The sequence below is a fragment of the Equus przewalskii genome, chromosome 24 (genome assembly GCF_037783145.1).
Source record: "Equus przewalskii isolate Varuska chromosome 24, EquPr2, whole genome shotgun sequence".
NCBI lineage: Eukaryota > Metazoa > Chordata > Mammalia > Perissodactyla > Equidae > Equus > Equus przewalskii.
The window spans coordinates 32,706,779-32,731,782 of NC_091854.1; the positions used below are offsets into that span (position 1 = coordinate 32,706,779).

Genomic DNA, 25,004 nt, shown 5'->3' on the forward strand with positions numbered 1-25,004 from the left:
CAATGACAACAGAGAAGAGAGAACAGATTCCAGAAGTATTTTTTTAAGCATAATTGGTAAGCTTTGGTTGACAGGCTAGATATAAGCAACGAGAGAAGAGTCAAGAATGAGTGAGTGAATGCACGTGAACATGATGCCATTGGTAAAGAGAAAACAGAAAGCAAGAAAGGAGAAGGATGGGGGAATGGTACGTTTAGTTTTAAACAAGCTGATCTGAAGTGTTTGTAGAACGTCTAGGTGGAAATATTTGGAGGGCAGCAGAAAATACAAGTTACCTCCTCTGAGCACCAGTAGCACTAGAAATGCAGTTTAAAAGTTCTAGTGAATAGTGCATAGTCCTAACTACTTAAAGCCACAGAAAATGATGCAATTACAGAGGAAGAGAATACAGAATGAGAGGAGGAGAAACTAAATGGAAAGTGAAGCCTTTAAAAACACTAATGAAGGCCGAGGGAAAAAAATTATTGATAGAATCTGGCTTCGCCTAATTCCTAACCAGACAATCCATCAAAATACACTACACTACATAACATAAACTCTCCCTTTAGGATTCTTAAACATCAACGTTAAAAATTTTAAGATGTACTTCAAATTACACACACCACTTACATAATGAGTAACTCTGTGTTCTTTAACTAACAATATGTATGACTTAAAGACCAAGCCTGACCAGTATGAATAAAAGCACAAAAGGCAATGGCCGATACGAATAAAGGCACAAAAGGCAAATTCATAAATTTATTTAATGATTAATTGTTTAAGCACATTCTTTGGCTTAATTAGAACTCGTAACACAGCAAATTTTATTTGCAAGACTTTCTACCTGAAAAACAAATATAGTACCTGCAAAACTCATATATTCATTTGGAAGTTTACAACTCTCATGTTCATATGGCTGTAATCAAGGCTATCAGCCTTTCTTTAAAAACCAATGAACCTTAACAAACAAAAAGCATGTGTATTTGGCAACCACATTTCCACACTACAAGCACTAGTCAGTTATCAGGGTAACTTCAAGCATTTTGTACATATCCTTATAGTAAACACGACTGAAGTATATTTAACTTTCCCAAAGCATTAACATATTTTATCCTGTTAATAACATTTCTGTAAAAAATAAATTTAACAACACGAGGTGGCTTATTTTGAAGGCTTTTTTATTTTATTAGGAAATTTAAGGTCTCTATTTTAACCCCAAGAAAGTTTCAAAATTAGTACAGATATTGGTTATTAAACAGAAGACCAAAAACACTAAAACAAAGCAAAATTCTGGATGACAGCTGCATCATTAACAGGTGATTTACTGAAGTACTAGTGATGTTAGCTCAGGGCCAGTCTTCCTCAGCAAAAAGAGGAGGATTGAGGGTGGATGTTAACTCAGGGCTAATCTTCCTCAAAGAAAAGAAATATTTAATAAGTGCCTACTACATGTAGGGTGCTATGTAGGAACACAAATATGCAGAACAAGGTCTCTACCTTCGTAATCATTTACAGTATAATTGGGATAAGCTAAATACATATAAAAAGTCTGACCACAAATGGTGCTGGGAAAACTAGACAGCCACATGCAAAAGAATAAAACTGAACCACTATCTTATACCATGCACTAAAATTAACTCAAAATGGATCAAAGATTTGAACATAAGACCTGAAACCACAAAACTCCTAGAAGAAAACAAAGGCAGTAAGCTCCTTGACATCAGTCTTGTTGCAAAGGCAATAAAAGCAAAAATAGACAAGTGGGACTAAATCAAACTAAAAAGCTTCTACACATCAACAAAACGAAAAGGAAACCTACAAAATAGGAGAAAATATTTACAAATCATTTACCTGATAAGGGGTTAATATCAAAAATATATAAAGAACTTCTACAACACAATGGCAAAAAAAAATCTGATTAAAAAATGAGCAGAAGATCTTGATATACATTTTTCCAGAAAAGACATACAGAAGACCAACAGGTACATGAAAAGGTGCTCAACATCGCTAATCATCAGGGAAATGCAAATCAAAACCACAATGAGCTATCACCTCACAGCTGTTAGAATGGCTCTTATCAAAAAGACAAGAGAAAACAAGAGTTGGTAAGGATGTAGAGATAAGGGTACCCTTGTGCACTGCTGGTGGGAATGTAAATTAGTGCAGCCACTACGGAAAACAGCATGGAGGTTCCTCAAAAAGTTAAAAATAGAACTACCATATGATCCAGCAATTCCAATTCTGAATATATATCTGAAAAAAACAAAAATACTAACTCGAAAAGATATATGCACCCCCATGTTCACTGTAGCATTATTTACAATAGCCAAGACATGGAAGCAATCTAAATGTCCACTGATAGATAAATGGATGAAGAAAATGCATACATATTTATACACACACATACACAATGGACTGCTACTCAGCCATAACAAAGAATGAACTCTTGTCATTTGTGACAACATGGATGGACCTTGAGGGCATTATGCTACGTTGAATAAGTCAGAGAGAGAAAGAGAAATACTGTATAATCTCACTTATATGTGGAATCTAAAATAACAAGCAAGCAAAAAACCAAGCTCATGCATACAGAGAACAGACTGGTGGTTGTCACAGGTGGGCAGGTGGGAGGGGTGGCAGGGAATGAATGAAAGGAATTAAAAATACAAATTTCCAGTTATAAAATAAACCATGAGGATGTGATGCCCAGCATGGTGACTACAGTTAGTCATACTGTACTCTATGTTTGAAAGTTGCTAAGAGAATAGATCTTAAAAGTTCTTATCACAAGAAAACAAAATTTGTAACTCTGAGTGGTAATGGATGTAAACTAGACTTATTGTGGTGATCATTTTGCAATACATATAAATCAAATCATTATGTTATATACCTGGAACTAATATAATGTCATATGTCAATTATATCTAAATAAAAAGAAGTCTGACCCAATAAACAGATAACAGAAGTATACACACTCCTCACCTGTACAATCCTGTGCAACATAGATCGTTATTCCTTGTAAATCAGGGTGTCTTGCTTCTTCAACTGCTTTTCTAAGAAAATAACAAGCATCATTCTTTAAAATCCTAACTAACATTCCCAGTCAATAACTGAAGACTTAATTTAGGGGAAAGAAAGCCATCAGTTTCTGAACTTTCCTATTTGACCTATAGTGTCTGCTTTCAAAACTCTCATCCGAATGGTATAAAAATCACCTCAATTTTTTCAAAGTAAAATATTACACTAAATCACTCAAAGAACATTAAAACATAAGTTACAAAATACGTAAAAAAAATTCTTGGGGAATAACCCCACCCCCCAAAAAAGGATTTCTCTCAACCACTCATCTGGCAACATTACATGTTTTCTAGCCAGTGGTAGGACAATGCACCTCAGGGTTTGCTTCATATCAACTTTACATTACTGACCAGCAGTGAAGGACTAGACGGTTGTCCTCTGGCACACTTATGAAAGTTTTCTTCTCTTCTTTAAACAACAGCATGACTTTTTTTCCTTCATTCAAAAACCTATACGACCTGAACAAATGAATTTCCTAATTTCAAGTCTTAGAATTCTATAGGTAAAACTGCAAATTGAAAAATATTTCTAAGTGAGTAGAATGGTGCACATGATATGAAAAAAATCACCACAACAATATCCGAAAAAGAAATTATACAAATTGTGGATATATATTTTTATTCAACTGTGTCTTTTTAATTTTTTAACTTAACATACCTTTTCATGCATATTTGTATGTGTGAGTATAGGAGAGAGACCAGCAAACTATGGCCCACAAGCCAAACACAACCTGTGGCCTGTTTTTGTACAGCCTGCGAGCTAAGAATGATTTCTACAGGTTTCAAGGGTTGTTAAAAAAAGAAAAGGCAATAGAGCCCTCATATGGCCTACAAAACCTAAAATATTTACTATCAGGCCTTTTACAGAAAAAGTATTCTGATCCCTGGGGTAGAGAACATAACATCTTGAAGAGCAGAAACTATGCTTTGCTGCTTATACTTTTATAAAAGTCATACCAAGCTCAACTTGATATTATTAACAATCATTTAATAACATTAGTAACATTAACAACAATTGAAAATACTTTTTCAAGCCTAAGCATCTAGCCTATAAAAGCCTGTTAACATGCAAAAACTCTGTAATCATTTCAAATTTATGTATGATTCTAAATGGAGTAAATTTACTAGAACATACTACACTTGGATGACATATTAATGATAATGGGACACACAACAATATGGCATTTTTTTAAACTTAAGTAGTATCCAAATAAATGGCACATAAAAGCTGAGGTGAAATTGGACTTTCGGCTTTTTCCTCACTACTCTGAATGTCACAGACCCTTTACCTTTACTATGATATAATTATAATATTAACAGTCCCATACATTCACAATTCACAGAAATCTGATGTGTGCAAAGAAATGCTGAAAACATCAATTTTAGCTCTTGACATTTCATTACACTATCAGTACATTACAGCCCCCAGGTTACACTACTAAAAAAAAAAACTATAATGTTATGCATATTCCAAGGTTGAAAGAGTTGTTAGTTTTTAGAACATTTCAATAAGGTAGTCTAATGAAAACCTGGTTAGAAAGAGACCATAGGTATCTATATCTATGAGCAAAAGAAGAAAAATTTGTCAGTAGATAAATTATATGTAACTAGAGTCACAATATGTCTTGTTTTTTCCCTATTAGCAAACGAAATCTCCTTATGAACACTCTCATACAGTTAGACTTTAAAAGTTCCAACTACATATACGCACTGCAAAAGTCAGTATCTCAGAGCCTGAGGACCCAGGTCAAAAGATGAGATTTTAAAACAATTTTACCTTAAAATGTGAGCAACCACAGCTGGTCCGTACCAATCTCCAGCTTTTTTCCCAGACTTCTTTCCATATTCTATTAGTTGATGTAAACCAAAGAGGGCCAAGGGGGAATCACCAAACCAAGAGATGATTTTCCTGTGATAAATCTCATTTCGCATTTCATGATCATCAGAATATCTCCCGATTGTTTCCTTCAGAGAAATTGTTGGGGTTTTGAGTTCTCTTTCCTCTGAAAGTGATGCTTCAAATGATGCAGTAAATTTTTTTACAGTGTTGGAAGTCCATGATTCAAAGTCTGAATTTTCAATGTTCAAAGCATCAGGCCAGGTCCAAGCTATAGTAGTTCCAAAGTAAGGTGTTCAGATCTTTTAAATAGTTAACAATTCTACTAAAATAAGTAGATAGCATTTAAAGTCATATTGGTTAATAAACTAAAACAGTAAACTGAGAAACAGGTAAATTTATCGAGACAGAAAGATTAATGGTTGCATATGGGGAGGTGTTGTGAGTAACTACTTTTGAGGATGATGAAAATGTCCTAAAATTAGATTATGGTGATGGTTACACAATTCTGTAAATATACTAAAAACCAGTGAATTGTTCACTTTAAATGAATGAATTTATGCTACATAGAGTGTATCTTAATAAATCTGCTTAAAAAAACAAATAAAGGTACAAGCAGAGAAAATATGCCATTATATCGATGATGTTTACTTATGAGTGGTAATATTATTCTCTGAACTTTTCTGTAGTTTCTAAAATTTCTAAAATGGTAACATATTACATATAATCAGAAAAAAATTACGAAAACAAAAGAGAAAAAATTAGTAAACTCAGGTGCAAATCGACAATTCTGGAATATGCTTTTCTTTCTTTTCTTTTCTTTAACAATGCTGAGATGGAATAAAGACTTTTGTATTTCATTCCGAGTACTGTTTATCAGACATCCAGTCTTGACTGCCAAAGGCACAATAAACATGTTCACTAACATTCACCGTACTCACGAAAGAATAACTGCAGAAAGTGAACTTTGTTTTGATTACATGTTAAAATAGAAGTCTGACCATGGAAGTTTTAAATTTCTTTTCAAAATATTTTTTTCCTCATACAATCCTTTTAGAATAATGTAATCATTATTTAGGGAGTAATATCAATTCTCTAGGAAATGAAAAGTTAACAAATGAAGTCATTAGAGATCAAAGATCCCCCCCAAAATCAACTATAATCCACTACTTCACTGTTTTAAATAACAAGACAAAAAGTTCTTCTTCTTTGCATTATCCACATCACTCTTGAATAAACATTCTCTCTAAATGATCTCATCAATAATTCCTACAGAAAAGTTACTAAATATCTGGCCTGCATTGTAGCGAAATTGTCTAACACTGAAAAAATACGATAACACTTAGTAATAAGCAGACACGAGAGCCTAAAATGGTAAACTAAAATCCTCCTCCAAATGTACACATTATAAAAAATGGACTAACAGAAATGGTAAGAAAGGTGGCACATTAGAAAAAAATAGATACATGTAAGTTAAGTATCAATGATATTTTTGAGAGTCTTAAAGACTAAGCTTGATGACCTTATTAAGAATATGCCTAATCAGGGGCCAGCCCCGTGGCCGAGTGGTTAAGTCTGCGCACTCTGCTTCGGCGACCCAGGGTTTCGCCAGTTCAAATCCTGGGCACGGACATGGCACTGCTCATCAAGCCATGCTAAGGCAGCATCCCACATGCCACAACTAGAAGGACCCACAACTAAAATATGCAACTATGTTGGGGGGGCTTTGGGGAGAAAAAGGAAAAATAAAATCTTTAAAAAAAAAACATAAAAAAGAATATGCCTAATCAATTTAACTGATTATAATCATATTTCTAAAGATAAAAATAATTTTAAAGCATTATTGGTATGTACAAAGAAAAGAAAACAGCATAAAAATCTTTTAAGATTTAAATAATGTAAAAACATTATCTTCTCAAGTCACTGCTTTTGACCTGCCCAGGATCTACTGAACTAGAGATAATCCAGAGAGTTCATTCGAAAAGAACTAAATAATGACAAGAAAAGAAATCCAAAGGTTACTAAAAATAACTTAATTCATAGTGGTAGCCAAGAATAATAGGTATGTTTAACTTGTATTTTTGAAAGGGGCATCATGAAAATTTACATGTAAGTCATACTTGGCCCAGTTCAATAAAGATGCAGTATGCTAAATTAGTTACAACTTCAGAAGTCATCAGAGAGTCAAGAAATTAACCTCACAAAATTTTGTGCAGTTTGCAAGCTGGAGTTCAAACTAAAAAATAAATAAATAAAAAACTCAGAAAACAGAGATTTGATTTACCTCTACCAAGAAAGTGTAGTATGAGTCCTTGAGCCAAGAGCATCTGGCCAGTTCTTAACGTACAGCCCCAACCACAGTCCGTCGTCAAAGTGGAGCCTTCTATTTGAGGAAATTCTTCCCTATAGGTCAGCCATATCCTTGAAGTAAAATCTTTACGAAATTCTTCTACATTTCCTGCAATTATATGATCTTCTATTGTACATCCTGATCTTGCAGGTAACAGTTTATTTTCATCTACAAAATAAAAATATAAACATAGTCTAAATATATGCAAAGAAATGTCAATGATGGTATTATATCTCCATTACTGTTCATAAGATATGGAGTATATCACAATCTTTCTAATCCTTTTTTTCAACTTAAATGAAGATAAATCTTATTCTTCCTAATCAGGTTGTTACGAAAATCAAGTGAGAACGAATGCTGAAATGTTTTGTACACTCAGACACCAACTAATATAAGGTATTATCAGTAATACTGTTGTTAATAATAATATCCTATATTCCAAATATAATCAACTCTTTTATGAGGGGATAATATGAAAATATCTTTTCTTTTTGCCTCATTTGGCTCAGGATATAGATATTAGTGCTCTCTAAAATGAGATTTGCAAATAAAATATCATGATTTGTCAATATATAAAAATGTGTATGATCACATAAACTAGTTCTTAAAACCAAGTAAAATGTGCACATTGTATTTATTGTCATGAATATACTTACACTCAAATTACAAAATCAAAACTCATCAGCTAGGGACTAAGAATATAAAATTCTTAAATATACAGTTATCCTTTCATGTTGAAATACAATTTTTTTTAAAAGTGTTGCCACCCACAAATATCATTTTTAAAGACTTTTCCAAATTGATCATCTCTAATAGAATTTCTATGTGAAAACTACGGTCACGGTTTGCCCAGTAATTTACGAACCACTAGTGCTCAAAATGAACTAACATTCCTTGTTTACTCCCAGAGAGGACATCTTAGTCATCTTCACACCCTCTGCATGCAGTACTGTGCCTAGCACAAGCAGATCTAATAAACGTGGGCTGGTTTGGGTGGTGGATCTCAGTTCCTAGGAGTCCGATTCCCAATGCTCTTCTGCAGGATGTTAATGCAGTCTTGTCATGCTTTTATTCCTCATCCTTCCTTCACCTACCCTTCCTCAAGCTCACTCTGAAAAAATCACAATCATCCAAAACTTTATAACATTCTGCTTAATGCAGCTAAGTTGTAGCATATAGTTTCAATGATAATAAAAAGAACCAATGCCAAGCCCCCATTATCAACGAATTTCTCCCAGTATTAGAGTTTGAAGTTAATTAGAAATAAAAATGCCTGGAAAGTGAACATGGCCTTACAAATATGTCCAAAATTTCCACTTTAGAGACATTTAAACTTGTTTGAAATTTGATACAATAGTAACTCTCATACCTTATCCTGTGGCTTGCCAAACATACAGTTCCTGATCTCCTACCTTGACAAAGTGATTAATTTCTTACCCTCTTAAGATCTAGTCTCCTTAATATTTACTCTAAACATTACTGGAAAACCGCTAGTACTAAGTGAACTTTGGTGTCTCGTTGACACTCTACTATAACACTTCCCCTGCTACTTCATCCTTGACGGACTTGCCTTTCCAAAACCTTACTTAATTCTATCTATAATGTCTTTTATCTACCACTGCCTCCCCCCAAGATTTCAAGAAGTCTAGAGAAGAAGGAAGGTGTTTATCCTGGATCTTCTGCACCTGGCAGAGTTCAGTCCATAGTAGATGTGCAATAAACATTTGTCAGGTGACTGTAAGATAAATGGAGGGGTTTTTCTATTTTGTTTTGCTTTGCTTCTGTTTTTATGCTGAGAGAGATTTGAGATCAGAGTTTTACGAAGAATGGGAATGTCTGAAAGAACCACTCTGAAGAATGAGAAAGAAAGTTGATAAAGGAAATGGAAGAGAACTGTTAGTAATACTGAGGGCTTAGTAAAGGCTGACAATTACAATCAAAACTCACAATCCAACAAGCTAATATGAGAAATAACCAGAAGTAAAACAAATTGCAAAACAAACCCTCAAAGAGTACAGCTATTGCAATTATCAGATATGGGGTAAAATATGTTATCCCATATACATATGTTGAAAAAACAGAAGGGTATTGAAAGTTGGACAAATAACAGAAAACAGACTATTAAAACTAACTAGGCACATATGAAAGAAAACCAAATGGAACTACTAGAAATGAAAATCATAACAACTGAAAACAAACTTGATATAGGATTGAACAGAAAACTGTACACAGCTCAGGAGATAATTAAGGAATCAGAAGCAAGAACTAAAGAAATTACTCACAACACACCACAGAGAGACAAAGTAATAGCAAATATGAGAAACCAAAGAATTTCAGAGACATGAAGAAAAATCTGACAGAAAGATTTATCAGAGATGCAGAAGAGAATAGGAAGAATGGGGAGCAGCTGTAATAAAGTGGCTGAAAATTTTTCACATTTTAAGAAAGATATGAATTTCAAATAGAATAAAATGAAATCCACACCAAAGACAAAGAGTTGATCTTAAAAACAACCAGAGGAAAAAAGAAAGAAACGATAGCTTCAAATCCCAGAAAGAACATCTTCTCATCCTAAAGTAAGCAAAGATCTATTCAACAGAACATCAAAAGCACTAACCATTTAAGGAGGTAAAAATGTTAACCACACTATATTAAAGTTAAAAACCATGTTCTTCAAAAGAACATTGAGTGAAAAAGTAACTAAAAGAGTAGGAGAAGATATTTCCTATGGATATATCCAAAAAAGGATTAATATCTAGAATATATAAAGAAAACCTATGGGGCTGGCCCTGTAGCCAAGTGGTTGAGTTCACGCGCTCCGCTTCAGTGGCCCAGGGTTTCACTGGTTTGGATCCTGGGCATGGACATGGCACCGCTCATCAGGCCACACTGAGGCGGCGTCCCACATGCCACAACTAGGAGGACCCACAACTAAAATATACAACTATGTACTTGGGGGATTTGGGGAGAAAAGAAGCAGAAAAGAAAAACTGGCAACAGTTGTTAGCTCAGGTGTCAATCTTAAACAAAAAGAAAACCTAGTGCAACAACATGGATGGACCTGGTGGGTATTATGCTAAGTGAAATAAGTCAGACTGAGAAAGACAAACATCATATGATTTCACTTATATGCAGAATATAAACAAACACAGGGACAAAGAAAACAGTTCAGGGGTTACCAGGGGACTGGGGTGGGGGGTGGGCACAGGGGATGAAGGGGAGCACCTATGCGGTGACAGACAAGAAATAATGCACAACTGAAATTTCACAATGATGCAAACTATTATGAATCTCAATTAAAAAATATATATACAAATTTAAAAAGACTAGAAATCAGTAAGAAAACAATAGATAATCTAACAGAAGCCATATCCAAATAGAAACGTATTCATGAAAATATGCTCAATTTCATTAGTTATCAAAGAAATGCAAATGAAAATGTGGCTCTAATAAAAAGGGGGAAATATCAAGCATTGGTGAGGTGAGAGTAAGTGGAATTCTCATACACACCTGGCAGGAACACAAATTGGCACAACTATTTTGTAAAACTATTTGGTAGTATATATACTGAGGTTGAAAATATCAATACCCTATGACCCAGCAATTACATTCCCAGGTATACATTCTGAATGAAAATCCATACACATGTTCATTTACCAAAGCACATGTCTAGAAAATTCACAGCAGGGCTCTTAACAATTGCCAAATGCACACTAAGAGTAAAATGGATAAATAAAGTGTGGCATATTCACACAACATAATACTTGTAGGAATACAAAAATATCCAGTACTCAGTCAGGTAAATAACACAATATCTGGCAATCAATCAAGGGTTACTAAGCATGCAAAGAGGCAGGAAAACACAAGCCAAAATGAGAACATTCAATCAATAAAAACTGACCCAGAAATAACACAAATGCTAGAATTAGCAAACAAGGACATTAAAATAGTTATTTTAGGGGCCAGCCCAGTGGTGCAGCGGTTAAGTGCACATGTTCCACTTCGGTGGCCTGGCATTCACAGGTTCGGATCCCAGGCGCAGATATGGCACCATTTGGCAAGCCATGCTGTGGTAGGTGTCCCACATATAAAGCAGAGGAAGATGGGCACAGATGTTAGCTCAGGGCCAGTCTTTCTCAGCAAAAAAGAGGAGGATTGGCAGCAGATGTTAGCTTAGGGCTAACTTTCCTCAAAAAAAAAAAAAAAACAGTTATTACAACTATATTACATATGTTAAAATAGATAAGTAGAAACAAGGAAGATTAAACAAAAAAAAAAGGGAACTTCTAGATATATAAACTACAATGTCCAAGATGAAAAATATACTGAATGGGGTTTATGGCAGACTAGACATTGCTGAGGAAAAGACTGAAATATTGGTGAACTTGAGGACACAGCAATAGGAACTATCCAAAATAAAACACAGAGAGGAGAAAGAATTTTTAAAAAATAAAAGAGCACCAGTGAGCTGTGGCACAATTTCATCCATGCTAATATATGTATAATGGAAGACTGAGAAGGAAGGGGAAGAGAGAGGAAAACAGAAAAAAAATATTTGAAGACAATATAGCTGAAAAAAATTTAAATTTTATGAAAACTATCAACCAACAGGTCCAAAAAAACTCAACAAAACTCAAGCACAAGAGACACGAAGAAAACTACATCAATGAACATCATAATCAAATTGTTCCAAACTAGTAATAAAGAAAAAAATCTTAAAAGCAGTCAAGGGAAAAAAAACATTATATACCAAAAAAGATAAGCATGACATCAGATTTCTCATTGAAAACAAAACAAGCAAGAAGATAGTGGGGCAACATCTTTAAAGCTACCAAAAGAATAACATCTTCAACCTAGAATTCTATACCCAGCAAAAATATCTTTCAAAAATGAAAGCTAGAGGAACGTCACCATCATGGCAGAGTGAACTTGCCCAGGACTCTCTCCCCTCCAACATACAACAAAAAGGGAAATCCCTACTCTTCAATAAATGGTTTTGGGCAAAGTGGACAGCCACATGCAAAAGAATGAAAGTAGACCATTATCTCATTCCATTCACAAAAATAAACTCAAAATGGATCAAAGACTTGAAGATAAGTCCTGAAACCATAACACTCCTGGAAGATAATATAGGTAGTACACTCTTTGACATCGAACTAACAAGGATCTTTTCGAATACCATGTCTTCTCAGACAAGGGAAACAAAAGAAAAAATAAACAAGTGCGAGTTCATCAGACTAAAGAGCTTCCGCAAAGCAAAAGAAACTAGAATCAACACAAAGAGACAATCCACCAATTGGGAGACAATATGTGCAAATCATATATCTGACAAGGAGCTAATCTCCATAATATATAAGGAACTCACACAACTGAACAATAAAAAAACAAACAACCCAATCAAAAAATGGGCAGAGGAGATGACCAGACATTTTTCCAAAGAAGAAATACAGATGGCCGATAAACACATGAAAAGATGTTCAACATCACTAATCACGAGGGAAATGCAAACCAAAACTACACTAAGATACCAGCTTACGCCTGTTAAAATGGCTATAATCACTAAGACTAAAAATAAATGTTGGAGAGGGTGTGGAGAAAAGGGAACCCTCATAAACTGCTAGTGGGAACGCAAACTGGTGCAGCCACTATGGAAAAGAGTATGCAGATTCCTCAAAAAACTAAAAATAGAACTACCATACAACCTAGCTATCCCACTACTGGGGTAACTAACCAAACAATCTGAAATCAACAATCCAAAGTAACATATGCACCGCTATGTTTGTTGCAGCACTATTCACAATAGCCAAGACACGGAAACAATCCAAGTGCCCATCGACTGATGATTGGATAAAGAAGATGTGGTATATATAAACAATGTAATACCACTCAGCCATAAAAAAAAGACAAATTCATCCCATTTGCAACAACATGGAAGGACCTGGAGGGAATTATGATAAGCGAAATAAGCCAGAATGAGAAAGATGAACACCAGATGATTTCACCCATATTTGGAATATGAACAAACCTATGGACAAAGTTCAGTGGTTACCAGGGGAAGGGCGGAAGGGAATGGGCACAGGCGGTGAAGGGGAGCACTTATGTGGTGACAGTCAAGAAATAATATACAACTGAAATCTCACATTGATGTAAACTATTATGAACTCAATAAAAAAATTTAAAAAATAATGAAAGCAAAATAAAGACTTTCAGAAACACCAAAGCTGAAAGAATATATGACCAATACACTTCCTTCAGACAGAAGGAAAATAATACCAGGTGAAAATATGGATTCACACAAAGTAATGAAAAACACTAGAAATGATAACTACATGAGCAAATACATAACTTCTTTATTACTTAAATCTCTTAAAAGCATATTTGACAGTTTACCCAAATAATAACAATGTATTATAGGGTATATAACATACAAATAAGTAAAATGTGTGACACCAACAGCATAAAGATCAGGAGGGGAGAAGTGAAGTACACTACGGTAAAGTTCTTATATTATATGTGAATTGGTATAACATCATTTGAAAGTAGACTGCAATAAGTTAAAGAAGTATACTAAAACCTAAAAGTTACCACTAAAATAACACAATAAAAAGTTATTGCTAATAAGCCAACAAAGAGAAAAAATAGAATCAAAAAAATATTCAATCTGAAAGAAGGTAGAAAAAGACAAGAAGCCAAGGACAGATGTACCAAACAGAAAGCAAAGAGTGAGATGACAGAGTTAAACCCAACCATATCAATAATCACACTAAATGTGAACAGTCTAAACAACTTAATTAAAAGGCAGAGATTATTGGATTAGATAAAAAAGCAAGACTCAACCATCTACTTACTAAAAGAAACAGATTTCAAATATAAAGACACAAATAGATTAACTGTAAAAGAAGGGAAAAAGATATACCATGTAACCCTAAGCAAAAGAAAGCTGGAGCGGCTATTTAATATCAGACAAAGCAGATTTCAGACCAAAGAATATCATGAGTAATCAAGATGGTTTTATAATTACAAAAGGGTCAATTCATTAACAAACTATAACAACTGTAAATGTTTACGTACCCCATAACAAAGCTTCAAAATCAATGAAGCAAAAACTGATAGAAATGCAAGGAGAAATAGACAAACCCACAATTATAGTCAGAGATTTCAATATCCCCTTCACAATAATTGGTAGAACAAGTAGGACAGAGCAAGAACAGAGAAGATTTGAACATAGTATCAACCAACTTGACTTAACGTCCTTATAAAACATTCAGCAATAGTAGAATACATATTCTTTTCAAGCACACAGAGAACATTTACCAAGTTATACCATATTTAGAACATAAAGCAAGTCTTGATAACTTCAAAGAGACTAGAGTCATAAAAGTATTTTTCTGTGACCACAATGGAATTAAATTAAAAATCAATAACAGGTGCCCAGCCTGGTGGCATAGTGGTTAAGTTCATGTGCTCCACTTCAGCAGCCTGAGGTTCACGTGCTAGGGCCTGCAAGCTGGCTCTGGGGAGGAAGGAAAGAGGAGGCGTGACTCCACCTGCTCTTATTTCTAAATTCTGGGGGAACAGGGCCAACCCACCTTCCTGTCACTGAAAAGGGAGATCCCAGGCACAGACCTACACACAGCTCATCAAGCTATGCTGTGGAGGCGTCCCACATACAAAACAGAGGAAGATAAGCACAGATGTTAGCACAGGGCAGTCTTCCTCAAGCAAAAAAAGGAAGATAAGCACAGGGACAATCTTCCTCACCAAAAAATTAATAATAATAATCAATAGAACAAGATCTAGAAAACGTCCAAATTTTTGGAAATTAAGTAACACACTTCTAAATAACTCCTCATTTCTTCCCATATGATATTTTTTAGTAAGAGGCAAAACCCATATTTCAAAGAATTTCAAATTCTCGGGCCCTATTTCCACAACATTTGGGTATAACCTTGGCAAGACCTGTAGCCACACAGATCCCTGAAAACAGTAGAGACAGCATGAGAACAAGAGCACAGACAGTATGACCCCTTGACACATTACCTTCACGCCCTTCCTTACATCCTGCAAGGAGACCCCTAGGCAAAGCTCCATCCCTGGGCTGGTGTCAGTTCAGAGAACGCCTTTATTACTTTCTAGCCTCTGTGCTACCCTCTCTACTTCTTAAAAAGTTTTTTTTCTTTTTCCAGGTACTATTTTTGTTCCTAGGCTGTACTGATTGTCTATAGATGCTCCTCAGCCTCCAAATTAGGACTGAGAGAGCCTTCTCTCTATTCAATTTATGTTAAATCACTTTGGTCCCTAAGATAGAACTGGTATACCAGAGAGAACCTCGGGGCCGGCCCAGTGGTGCAGCAGTTAAGTTCACACATTCCAGTTCAGATCCCAGGTGCAGACATGGCACCGTTTGGCAAGCCAGGCTGTGGTAGGTGTCCCACATATAGAGTGGAGGAAGATGGGCACGGATGTTAGCTCAGGGCCAGTCTTCCTCAGCAAAAAGAGCAGGATTGGCAGATGTTAGCTCAGGGCTAATCTTCCTCAAAAAAAAAATAAACAAATGAATAGAGAGAACCTCAAACTACAGTTTTTCCTTAATGTCCTCTGGGCCCATCATGACCTGAATCATCTAAGAGAAAACCTAGAAAAATCCTAGCCAAATGCAGGCACGGTATGTGTAGAAAGATGAGGCTTACTTCAAATAAGATAAAACCCTTTCCTGCTTCTCTCACAGATACCCTGTAAAAAAAATTTAATTTTGGTATTTGGTCAAGATAATACTAACTGGGAGGACCATTTGGATTTTTATACTATAAACCTTGACATAACAATGCAAAGAATGGTATCTTATACTGGGAAGGAAAAATTGCATAATATAAGAAAAAGAGTTTGTAGCTCAGGAAAGGTAGCAAGATAAATTTAAAACTTGCAAATTCAGCACAGATTTAGCATAGTTAAAATAATCTAATTTTTTAAAACATGTCCTAATATTACTAAAAAATAAATAATAACAGGCAGACTATCAAGTTTAAGAATCTTATACTTATTTATCATTATGGATTAATTCATTATAGATGACTCAGAGGGGGGTAAAACCATTGTGGTTGAAAGTGACCACTTTCTAAGCATTTAGATCTGTGAGATATCAGAAAACCAACACTTTCAAACTGTAAGGGAATTGAAACAAGTGAGCAAAACTATCCATCAGATAAATGCCACACAGAATGAGAGATGAGGAGTCTAGCTAAAGTAACTTGGCTAAAATCCTTAGCAGAACAAAAGGAACTATTAGAAAATTTCTACTTTTCTTTTTTTTTAAAGATTGGCACCTGAGCTAACATGTGTTGCCAATCTTCTTTTTTTCTTCTTCTCCCCAAACCCCCCAGTACATAGTTGTACATTCTAGTTGTAGGTCCTTCTGGCTGTGCTATGTGCGATGCCCCCTCAACACGGCCTGATGAGCGGTGCCATGTCCGCACCCAGGATCTGAACCGGCAAAACCCTGGGCCACTGAAGTGGAACATGCAAACTTAACCACTTGGCCATGGAGCCGGCCCCGGAAAATTTCTATTTAATAGAAAAAAGGATAAAGAATCAAGAATTTAAGTAGGAATACAATCTAGTTAGAACTAGACTGAAAATACCAATATAAATTCATGACTTTGTAAGAAAAAAACAAGGGGCCAGCCCAGTAGTGCAGCAGTTAGGTTTGTATGTTCCACTTTGACGGCCCAGGGTTCACCAGTTCGGATCCTGGGTGCGGACATGGCACTGCTTGGCAAGCCATGCTGTGGCAGGGGTCCCACGTATAAAGTAGAAGAAGATGGGCATGGATGTTAGCTCAGGGCCAGTCTTCCTCAGCAAAAAGAGGAAGATTGGCAGCAGACGTTAGCTCAGGGCTAAGCTTCCAAAAAAAAAATTTCTCTCTCTTCCGGCTCTGTCCACTGAAATGGCTTCAGGGAAATGTCATTCCCATGATGAACCCTTGTGCTCAGATTATAATCTCTAACACTATTTTTCTGCAACAGAAACAAGGCTTCATTGGGAAATGGCTGATTTCAAATCTGAAGCTGAAAAGTACAAAGTGGACCTGGTATACCTAGTTATGGAAGAAACTGCCAAGTTTCCAAAAATTAATTAGGTTTGGTGGAAAGATACAGAAGCCAATCTAAAAGGATCTTTCACTGGCCAAATTAAGACAATCTGAGTATCAAAAGGAGATTACTGATGACGATCAATCAATAGACAGTAAATCTAAAAAGCTGAGTCCATAACAACACACAAAAGGAGAGAAAAAATTAGCATTAAAATCTCTCAAATATGGTGAACAGAATATTCTATTTCTGCTGAGGAAAGAAAGTCACGACATGACAGGGTAACAACCTCAGGATAGCGTTATGAACTAGAAATTCACCACAGTAATACCATAATGATAGGATTCGTAAATCTTTACATATTATGGGTTTGTATACCCACGGAAGAGGAAATAATGAAGGAAATTGTCCCCATAATCAGCAGATCTTTATGTCATATATTTTCTTTTGAATTTTTTGAAATATCACATTTGCTGTTTACTAAAAATATCTGCATGCAGAATGAAGGAAATTAACCATTACCTAGAAGAATATCACATTTCTATTCTTACCACCCATTTTATGGATTCTCTTTTCTAATGTGTGTAACCCCAAACCACCCTCTTACACCTTTCCAGAAACTGTTTTGGTATCCACAAGGAGGGAGGTGCTTGTACTTAAAGTACATAAATTTAAATGAATCAAGGATAATTTTGAAAACAGGAGGAATAAGCATAAATAAGATCAAATATGCATTTGAAAAGAGATTCAAATATATATTTTGAAAGCAAGAGGAATCGCAGTAAACAAGGTAGTCAGAGGGAATTGGGGTATTTGTTCAGAAGAACAGAGGGGAGTAGGACTTGGAGGGAGTAATGCATTAAGGATATTTTTTTGTTAGTGGAGTTTTTAAACTTGTAAAATATATGACATAGGGGCCGGCCCCATGGCTGGGTGGTTGAGTTCGTGCACTCCGCTTCAGTGGCCCAGGGTTTCGCAGGTTCGAATCCTGGGTGCAGACATGGCACTGCTCGTCAAGCCATGCTGAGGTGGCATCCCACATGCCACAACTAGAAGGACCCACAACTACGTACCGGGAAACTTGGGGGAAAAAGGAAAAATAAAATCTTAAAAAACAAATTTAAAGATCTAAATATAAAATTATTAAAATAATAAGAATTCAATATTCATAATAAAGAAATAATATAAAGGAGAAAAAGTCCTTCTTCCAGTGGGTTCTGCCCCATCTGTCCTATCCCCTCTCGGTCCTGAGACAGACACTGGCTTCTCTAAGAAGAGGCGGGTGAAGACAAGGCCAATAAGCTGAGACCAGCAGACTGGTAAGACGGACAGAAGATGAGTCCTTCATGATGTCACAGAGGCACTAATTAACCAACCTAGAGCCATCCCTGTGTCAGGACTTCTGTTTGTGTATGACAATAAATCCCCAGATTGTTTAAGCTATTTTGAAATGGACTTTCTGCTTATTCGCATCCAGTAGCATCTTTCTAATTTGGTCTCCTTCTATAACAGCCTGTACTTCCGCTTCATCACAAATATTGTATTGGGATTAGTAATTTTTGTCATTATTTGTTTAATGTCTCTCATCTGCCAGACTGTAAGCTCCCTGAGAGTAAGGCTTATGTCTGTCACGCTTTCAGCAGGAACCCCAGTGCCTGGCACATAACAGGCTCTCAGTAAACATTTGTGGAATGAATGAAAAGCTTATGCATCTAATCCCCTACTAGTGAATACTTAAATTGTTTCCAATTTTTTGTTATTTCAACAAAGCTACAATAAACACCCTTGTACACATGTTCTCCACACATACAGAGAACTTCTCTAGGGTAAACACTTCCAAGCAGAACTGCTGGGTCCTAAGTTGTGTATACTTTCAATTTTTCTAAGTACTCTCAAATTTCTCATGAAGAGGTTTTATTAATTTAATGCCCTTCAGCAGCATCTGAGTTCCTATTTCTTCGTATCCTTGCTAACATTTGGTATCATGAAACCTTTACATTTTTGTAAATCTGATAACTAAGAAATAGTATTTCATTTTAATTTACACTCTCCTTTCATTTACACTCTAATAATTTAGGGTGAGTATTTTCTTATGTTTCACTGGCCATTCAGGTTTCTATTTAAAAAGCACCTGTTCATTTTCGTGACTCATTTTTTCTTGGTTGTTCACGTTTTTCATATTAATTTGTAGTTCTTTATTATTTTGGAGACTAATCTTTTGTCTAAGATATAAATGCAGAAATGACAGATGGACAGATAAATAGATCTTCATGTAAACACACACAGATAGATATACCTAACACACACACACACACACACACACAGAATGAGAGAACATGTACAAAATGTTCCCTCTGGCTTGCTTTTAAATTTTTTTCATGGTGTCTTTTGTCATGTAGATATCCTTAGTTTTTATTTGGTCAATGTTCTCCTGTATGGGCTGTGTGTTTATGTTTTTTATATAAGAAGTTCTCTACCCCAACATCATAACCAATAATTCATTAAAACAATACAGTCTGGCTTTGATGCATAACATAGATCTACCCTCAGCAAATGTAGTTAGCTGCTATTAATTTTATGCTTTTACTTTTCTATTCTTACCGCCCTCGTGTAACTGCCCTCCAAAAGTTGTCAGCAACTTGTCACTAAAAAATCCTACAGCCTCTACTCAGGCAATTTCCTGCTCAACCTCTTCTGGGCATTAGGCACTTCATCCAACCCTTTCTTCCGAAAATCTCTGGTCTTTACAACAATACGCTATCGTGGGTTTTGTCCTATATATTGCCTATCCCTTCTCAGTTTCATTCAGATTCTTCTTCAGTATATCCTTAAAGATGGACATTCCCCACCTATACTTTCCATCAGTGTGACCTTACCCATTGGCCTCAAATGCCACCTCTTTGAAAATAACTAACAAATCAATTCTAAACAGCCTACTTCATTCAGACTGTTCATTTCTGAACAGCCTACTTCCACCACTACATGTCCCCCCGCAAAAACCCATGCTTCCTGTAGTACACCACATTTGGTTACTGACACTGCCTATCATCCAAGATAGTACTCTTCACACTGTTACCTCCTCTCTGTCTCTCATGACCCCCAATCCAATCATTTGTCAGATGCTGTTCATTTTACCTTAAAAACATCTCAAATCCATCCTCTCCTTTCCATTGCCACTGCCCTCTATCAGAGTCATCGTATCTTGCCCGCTAATGGACTTCCAATCATTCTTCCACTCTGCTATCAGTTATTTTTCTAAAGCATATATTTAGTTATGATTATCATGTGCTCCTTCTGGACACAATCAATGTCCTAACCAGCATGTTCTCAATACAATGATCACTGAAAATAATTAAATGAAATTTGGCATTTTGCACTCAAAAATCTAGGATAATAATAATCATTGTAGTTGAGAAGCCAGCTAGGTACCTCGCTTCCTATCTCTCTGAAAACTTAGAAAACTTGCTTGAACCAAAAATTCTGTGATGTGAAGAAGTCCAAAGCTAGCCCTGGGTTCTGCTAATTCTCTACAGCTTAAGCTCTCACGGTCCTCCCTGCTTATAGCTCTGCAATGATGTGAGTTGTCTTTTTCATTTCAGATGCCAAATTCATGATTCTAGGTACCTACACCATAAGCATCTTTGCTGTAGACATCTTTGCCACAAGTATTTTTGCGACATAACTAATTGGCCATGAGGCAAGTTTGCTGTAACAGATAAAATAGAAAATAAAAGAGGGACATTAAAAAGACATAATGAAACATGTAGTACATATCTGGACTACAGTTAAATGTTCCATCACATGTCCAATTGTTATATTTCACCAAATCTAGGCCAGATTCTCTGCCAAATTCTGTCCTTATCATGTTCTCTACTATCAAATAGCAAATATTTTCACCAATTTCAAGAAACTTATACTCATCAGGAATCATATAACCATTTGTTTTTTGGAGGTGGTGGGAGGTAAGAGAAGGAATTTGATTCTTCTTTTGCCTCCAAATTATATATTTTTTTAAAGATTTTCTTGTTTTCCTTTTTCTCCCAAAGGCCCCAGGTACATAGTTGTGCATTTTCAGTTGTGGGTCCTTCTAGTTGTGGCATGTGGGATGCCGCCTCAGCATGGCTTGACGAGCAGTGCCATGTCTGCACCCAGGATCCAAACTGGTGAAATCCTGGGCTGCCGAAGCGGAGCGCACGAATTTAACCACTCGGCCACGGGGTCGGCCCCTGCCTCCAACTACTAATATTGCATGATAAATTTGGTAAAGACAGCATTAGAGAACAAGCTGTTGTATCTAAATTAGCTAAAATATCAATAATTAATGCTCTCGAAGACTAGCTGCCTCTTTTGTATGTGCCATAGCTTGGTAAACTTTTGGTTTTGACAGGTGGGAGAGATGACTCTTCTCACCAAAGATTTGCAAACTGGTATGTTATTTTCTCGTGTGCAATCTGGCTTTACACTCTCTTATTTCACACTTCCAGTAAGTTTTATCACTGTATTTTCCATCAAGTCAGTAGAAATAATCAGTTCTATCAACCAGTTATGTCATCTTTTATAGTAAAACTGCGCATGGCCAATTAGTTAAGTGGTGAAGATGTTTGCGGCAAAGAAGCTCAGGGTGAAGGCACCAGACAAGCAGTCATCCCCTTTTGCTAAACAACGCCTCCTACATCAGCATTTCATGAGCTCAACTGACTTTACTGAACATCAGGGGATCTAACAAGGAAATCTCTCAACAGATATGCGGCTTGTCATCACCCTCTGGCTCTTTCTTCTCTCTCCCTCTCGACCGTCACACCTTTTTCCTTCCCTATATCCCCACTCCTTGTCTAAAACAAAAAAGTCTTCTGTTTGGCTCATTCATATCTCCTATATCATCTATTTTTCATCTCTTGAGTTGAGGACCCCCAAGAGCCCACTACAAGGATCTGTTCAAAGTACTTCTTCCAAAAAATATCTAATACTATCCTTAAAAGGAATTCTAATAACTTTTTCTCAAATTCCTTATATCATGAATAGTATCACTTAGAATGCAAATATGTACCAGGTACACCACTAAATACCTAAGAAATAGGTATTATTAATACTTAGGGAGGTTAAATAACTTGCCCAAAGTAACAAATAACAAGCAAAAAGGGCCAAAATTCAAACCCACATATGTCTGAGCCCAAAGCCCATACTCTGCTGCGCCTGTAAACAATTAGTGACCTAACTCTTGAGCGTAGCATTTAAGATGCTCCTCCATAATTTGATCTTTTTCAGAATTCTCCCCCACCATAGCTACACTGGACATCTGTTTCCTAAATACACACTCTAGTACCTCACTGACATTGCTTTCATCATGCCATTCCATCTACCTAAAATGCATTCCCTCTTTATGCATCAACTTCCTACTCATCCTTCAAGAATGTTGTGAGGTGTCAAAGTTAATACATATAAATTACTTAAAATGCTACCTGGCATATTGTAAGTACTCAATAAATGTTAGCTGTCATTATTACAAGCTATTTACAAGGTTTCAGAAAATTGCTGATAAATAATTCATCAAAATAGGTCAACCAAAAATGAATAAAAGCCTGATAATCACATACTCTCATACACATTCTCTTCCTCTCTCTAACAAACACAAACATACATACACACACACAACACACACACTCATACACACAAAACCAAGCAAAGATGTATACTAGAAAGAATGTCAGTATTAAAGTTACACACAATCGTGGTTTAAATTTCAGCTCTGCCATTTAATATCTGTGTGACTTTGGACAAATTATTAAATTTCTCTAAAATTCTGCTTTCACACTCATAAGATAGGGATACCTGAAGCTACTCTGTAGGTTTGTTGTGAAAATTAAAGACATTTCCCAAAAAGCTTAGCATGATGCCTGACACATAGTAGGCACTCAGTAAGTGGAATAAATTATTAAAAGGAAATAGACGATAATTATTGAAAGTATAAGCATACGTGGAAATTTGGAAACATCAAATAAAGTCAGTAATTTCAGAAACTGGCGCATCCTTAAGAATTGGAAAATTTACCATTTTTAGGTTAACTAAGGTGATACTTATAATTATTATCATATATTTTAAAGTTATCAGAGAACTTGATAAAGAATATTAAGATATCAATTCAAATAATATTTACTTAGCACTCATACTGTAACTATGAGGATATGATATAACAAAAGATGGCATGATCCTTATCCTCAAGGAGTTCACAAGAAACCCAAACCATATGGCAGTATATTATGTGTTATATAAAATACAGGTTCTTAAAAGAAATATGCCAAAATAAAGGCATAAAAAGCAGAATGGCAGTTGCCAGGGGCTGGGGAAAAGGGATGAATGGAGAGTCGTTTTTTAACGGGTACAGAGTTTCAGTTCTGCAAGATGAAGAGTTCTGGAGATGAAAGGTGGTGATGGAACACAACATTACGAACGTATTTAATCCCACAGAACTGTACACTTAAAAATGATAAAGATGGTAAATTTCACGTTATGTATGTTTTACCACAATAAAAAACTGAAAGCAAAAAAAAAGAAACATGTCAAAATTAGACTAATCTGAAAATAAGATAATGAAAACAGTTACACAATGAATTTCTACAAAAACTTTTAAATAGATTACAAACTTAGCACTTACCCTCATATTTAAAATGGTAACATTTTCCAAGCAGTAATACAGGGGAATTTCTACTAAAATATGTCTTTGTTTTCAACACCCAACCTAAACAAGAAAAGATAAAAATAGTTTTGCAATTAAAAGATTTCAAACTAAAAGTCTAGCAGTATTTTCTTTTAATTTCAAATCATCAATTCTCAAATATGGATGTGCATTTTTTGTAAGAGTAGCAAAATATTTGGACAATGAACTGAAAATACAGGCCACTTATGCTACTTTAAAATAAACTTCAGTATTTTAACCACATTCTATCCACTTAAAGGATATGAGAGAAAATTTTAATTTGCTTTCAAACAGGTCACACTGTTGTTATGGTATGTTCTTATGGACACCCACCTCTTTTTCCCAAAGGCAACAAGTGCTACCATCTTCTTTTTTTCTTTTTTTTTTTTCCTCAGGAAGATTAGCCCTGAGCAAACATTTGCCGCCAATCCTCCTCTTTTTGCTGAGGAAGACTGGCCCTGAGCTAACACCCGTGCCCATCTTCCTCTACTTTATATGTGGGACGCCTACCACAGCATGGCTTTTGCCAAGTGGTGCCATGTCTGCATCTGGGATCCGAACCAGCGAACCACAGGATGCAGAGAAGCAGGACATGCACACTTAACCGCTGCACCACTGGGCTGGCCCCTACCATCTTCTTGTATTTCCTTCCATTTTAGCTTATTAAAAGGTTTAAAGTATTTGAAAATTTCAACAAAGTAATTTAAGGAAAAGTGCTTATGATCAAAGTGGATCTCTGAAGTCTCCCAGGGAACTCTGTTAGAACCCCATCATTTCAGCCCAGTGAGGATCTCTGAGAGGGGCATATAAAGCTTTCAGACATCTTCATCTCAGTTTTCCATTTCTCAATCCCAAATCCCCAACTTTAGTTGCAAACTCTAATTCTACCACTTTTTTTCCTACTAAACTGTCTATATCTAAAAGGTAGTAACCTTTTGGCTTTTTATGATGCCAATAATGGCTCTCAATTTCCTGGGAA

The 25,004-nt window shown here is 35.8% G+C and overlaps 1 protein-coding gene across 34 annotated transcripts in view; it reads right to left on the bottom strand.

The window, feature by feature from the left end:
* ATG4C (autophagy related 4C cysteine peptidase) overlaps positions 1-25,004 on the bottom strand; it is a 155,472-nt gene that overhangs the window by 97,295 nt on the left and 33,173 nt on the right. For 33 of the 34 annotated variants that reach the window (XR_011532363.1, XM_070591893.1, XM_070591894.1 and 30 more), the window contains 4 exons: positions 23,984-24,067; positions 7,178-7,411; positions 4,834-5,164; positions 2,962-3,032 (listed from right to left, as the gene is read on the bottom strand). Coding sequence is in view for 33 of the 34 variants with exons in the window: in XM_070591893.1 (XP_070447994.1) it covers positions 2,962-3,032; positions 4,834-5,164; positions 7,178-7,411; positions 23,984-24,067 (720 nt within the window). In the remaining variant the exon portion in view is untranslated. The remainder of the gene's footprint in view (positions 1-2,961; positions 3,033-4,833; positions 5,165-7,177; positions 7,412-23,983; positions 24,068-25,004) is intronic. The other variant, XM_070591920.1, reaches the window with a different exon arrangement.